At 35.1% G+C, this 4,085-nt stretch overlaps 1 protein-coding gene across 1 annotated transcript; it reads right to left on the bottom strand.

The window, feature by feature from the left end:
- Positions 1 to 1,225: 1,225 nt before the first annotated feature.
- LOC112518518 (tyrosine-protein phosphatase DSP3-like) lies at positions 1,226 to 3,853 on the bottom strand. The gene is made up of 5 exons (XM_025126240.1): positions 3,426 to 3,853; positions 3,240 to 3,333; positions 2,575 to 2,626; positions 2,434 to 2,477; positions 1,226 to 1,688 (listed from the first exon to the last, which is right to left on the bottom strand). Exons 1-5 carry the CDS (start codon positions 3,620 to 3,622, stop codon positions 1,431 to 1,433), a joined length of 645 nt encoding a protein of 214 aa, XP_024982008.1. The 5' UTR covers positions 3,623 to 3,853; the 3' UTR covers positions 1,226 to 1,430.
- Positions 3,854 to 4,085: the final 232 nt, after the last annotated feature.

The following is a 4,085-nucleotide window of genomic DNA, read 5'->3' on the forward strand; positions in this document are numbered from 1 at the left end:
TATTTGATTATGTTTATCTGCAATTAATTACACGAATTCAAGTATGTAGCTTTAATAAATTGTATTTATACACAATTTATTTGTAATTTTGAATTTTAAATAATATGTGTCAATAAACAATATTTTGTACATAAAAAAATATTTTTAAGAATTTTTATCAAATACTTTATAATATAATATAAATATTCTTAATATTTTATAAGTTATATTCTCAAAAATTAAAAGTTGCAAAAAGCAAAAGTGGTTATCTATAAATAATTATAGATATACCGAAGAGACCAACGCACCAAACTCGTCATGTGGATAATAATCACACAAACCGACAATTTCACGTGTTAATAAATAATTCATACATATTTAAAATCTAAGGCATTTATTTATAAAGTTCATTTCAAATGGAATCTATATAATCAATATAATCTAATAAATTGAGATGTTTATTTATTATGATTTGAATATTTATAGAGGATAAATAAAGTTTATTAATTATAATCAATATTTTTTATTAAGAAACAATCAAAACTTCTATGAAATCACATATTAATCAAATTAAATGAACGGTTGAGATTGAATTGTATTGGTTATACAAATATAAAGTATTGTATAATAACCTATCTCTTTATTTATAATATATGTTTTATAATTTTTCTTTAAAATACAATGCCAAAACTTCAAATTTCTAAAAAGAAATTATATTATATTATATTATATATTTTAAAGATTATATATTAATTATATTATCAAACTATTTAACATATTTAGTAAAATATTATTTGTTTCTCAAACATTTAATTTTAATTTTTTTTATTATAGAAAAAAGTTAAAATATTATGTTTCTTTCTAAAATATTTAGAATTAGAGATTTTTCAAAATTCAGATATTTCCTTTCTCTAATTTTAGCATACAGATCTTTCCTCTGTCCCAAATTGTTCCCATGAAAACCCGACCTTTTGAAAAAGTTTTATAAAGATGAGACGCCCGCAAATATCGATAAAAATTTCATTTTTTGCCAACCGATTTTTTTTTTGATTTACCTGGATATCCAACCTGCTATGCAGATAGCCCGGAGTCACCGCATTTGAACCTCCGTGGCCACAAATGAATTTTTATTCATCCTTGGATTTGAACCTAAAACGTCCTGGTACTTTTGACTTTTGCAGCCAAAGTTCAAATCAATCAAGCACCACCTATGTGGTTTACCAATGAATTCCTGAAGCAATATACTGATGGAAGTAGAATGAAACCTGTACACTGCATCCTTGAAGAACACTAGACAACTTCTCTTAATAAAACCAACTAAAAACCGTAATCAATCTTTTCTGTGATGTATTTATATCCGAACTAGAACTACGACGACATCCTATGGAGAAAACGAAAACCGAGAAAATCCTTAAAAGAACGGAAATCTGTTCGAATAACGATGATTCGACCTAAGCAGAACTTATCCGCGATTTGTGTTGAACGTCGTCTTTGTAGAGCAACCGCCTCTTCTTAGAGCCGTATCCATGATACTGGTAGATTATGCTGTGAAGACACTGTCTTAGATACGAAACATCGTATGTCTCTAAAAACTTCAAATCCATGTCCCTCGATTTCTCGCCTGCATAAAACTTGTATTCTTCCAAAACCGAAGACAAACACCAATTCTGCAGCTTCCTTAGGCACCCGACCAGACACCCTGTTCGATGCTGCCATTTTCAAACAATCCAAGACGTTAAAACGGGCTCATAAATGGTAAAAAGAAACCAACAGTCGGCTAAATATGAACATAACTTGTAGGCGATACTAAAACTAAACGGGCCTAGTAAAATACCATTTAGAGGTTGGGTCCTGACGGGTGGAATGTAGACAGATTTGTCTTCTACCCCAAAGAGCAGAGCAACTGTTTCCATGACAGATTTGTCTTCTACCCCAAGGAGCAGAGCAACTGTTTCCATGAAAACCCTGACTGTAAAGTGTGTGATAATAAAACCAATCGAGCCCAGTAAATCCCTTCGAAGGTGGAGGTGGGGTCTTAAGGAGATGGGATGTAGGCAGATCTGTCTTCTGCCCCAAAGAGCAGAGTAGTTGTATCCATGAAAACCCTGACTAATAATAAAGCCGAACGAGCCCAGTAAATCTCTTTGAAGGTGGGGTCTTGGGAGGATGAGATGTAGACAGACCTATCCTCTACCCCAAACAGTAGAAAATCTTTTCCAATGGAAATCCCCAACTTGTAGAGTAGTTGATATTAAAACCTAACAAACCCAATAAATCCGTTTGGAGGTGGGGTCTCAAGGGGATGGGATGTAGGCAGACCTGTTCTTTACCCCAAAGAGTATAACAGTTGTTTCCATGAGGGTAACTGATATTGAAGTTGCTAAAACTTCAGTGATTATGATCAAGACGAGTATTTCCATGTGTACTACAGTTTAAGACGATTTACAAACATACCTTTCCGCGTTTGCAATGAATCAGAACAGGATGATTTCTAACGTCTGCAAAAGAACCGATTATTCGGTAAGATGATAGTGTCTTTGAGAAGAAAGATCAAGAAAGTAACGTAGTAAAACATTCGCGTTCTTGACCCATTACCGATTAGAACTTTAAGAGCATCCGTGATGGTACCCTTGGAAATCTTTGCATCCTGCAAATACCAACCATCATATTAGAATAAACCAAGTTCAACAAATCATCCATTTGGTACATAGGTCAAGTCTGCATGCATCCCACCCCTAAAAGCCCAACTTCTAAGTGGGATTCTAGAAGTTTCCAATTCGTTACGACCTACATGGAATCTCATTCTTGATTATGGTTCGACTCCATGCACCACCCACCTGCCATAAGATACGCAATTTACCTCTTAACGAGGGCGATCCAGAGGATGGCGTCAGACCCTTTTAAAGAATCCATCTTGATTTCCATAAACCACAGAGTTTTTCACTAAAATAATCAGCTAAAGAACCCTAGCATTGATTAGGGCTTCTTCAAAACCAAAAGAAACGGGATTCGTATCTAAATTCATGGATTGTTTAAATCCTTTGAATCTTGTTAAAGGTGTGTTCATCTTTGCTTTCATGGCTACCTCAATCATCAGAAATTCCACAAAGAATTCCTTCAATTATGCGAAATCAAACATTCAGAACCCATCGCCATTTATTCCCCAATTTGAATCTCTACGATTCAAATTCTGTGAAAATTTTGATGATGATGATGATGAAGCAAAAACACAATTCACATCAATCAGAGAGAGGAATAACCTTTGTGCCATCGATCCCAAACTGAAAGAGGCGAATGTTGCGAGCATTCAGAAATTCCAAATTCTCCGTTGGATATGGTTCAGTGCACAAATATCTGCAATCAGATATCAACCCAATCATCAACGGGTTCGATTATCAACCAACAAACGTTAAACAACAAGAACCAATAACGAATCGAAAACCCACATGATAGATCGAAGCTGCAGGGTATCAAGATACGGAAAGTCTCTAGGTTGAGGGAATCCAGATCTGTAGATTCGATCTTCAACAGCTGCGAAATTGATCGGAGGATGATACGTCAGTCCAGCAGCAGGATCACCGCCGCCATTGCCGTCGTCCAGTTGCTTGGCTTCTCCTTGGTTCATGATCGTGAGAAAAATCATTCAAAATCTAGCCCTAAAAAACAGAAATCGGTGAAGAATGCATGTATGGGATGTGGGTATTTGTGGGTGGGGAGGAAGGAAGGAAGGAAGAAGGAAACTCGAATTGACGTCAGCTTCCCATCTCCCAAAAAGATTTGATCTTGAATCTTTCCCTAATTTTCTTGATTATTTGATTGGTTGTTTTTAGAGAGATTGCATAGAAACCAACTTCCTTGTTCGTTGGGATTCTTTCCCCCTCTTTTCTCTTTCATCCCACATCTATAATTTCAAGAAAACCATATTCATGGGTCCCACTTTTTGTGTGTGTAATTGTGTGTGTATATAATACCGAATACAACCGTTGTATCATGTTTATGTTCGAAATTGTAAAAAACCCACCAACGATAACATCAGTTGTTTTGTGGACGTCATATTGTTTGGTGATATGATTCGGTTCGATCAGATAGAAAACAGGTTTAATTCG

This window comes from Cynara cardunculus, assembly GCF_001531365.2.
Source record: "Cynara cardunculus var. scolymus isolate 2C chromosome LG 1, CcrdV1, whole genome shotgun sequence".
Classification (NCBI taxonomy): domain Eukaryota; kingdom Viridiplantae; phylum Streptophyta; class Magnoliopsida; order Asterales; family Asteraceae; genus Cynara; species Cynara cardunculus.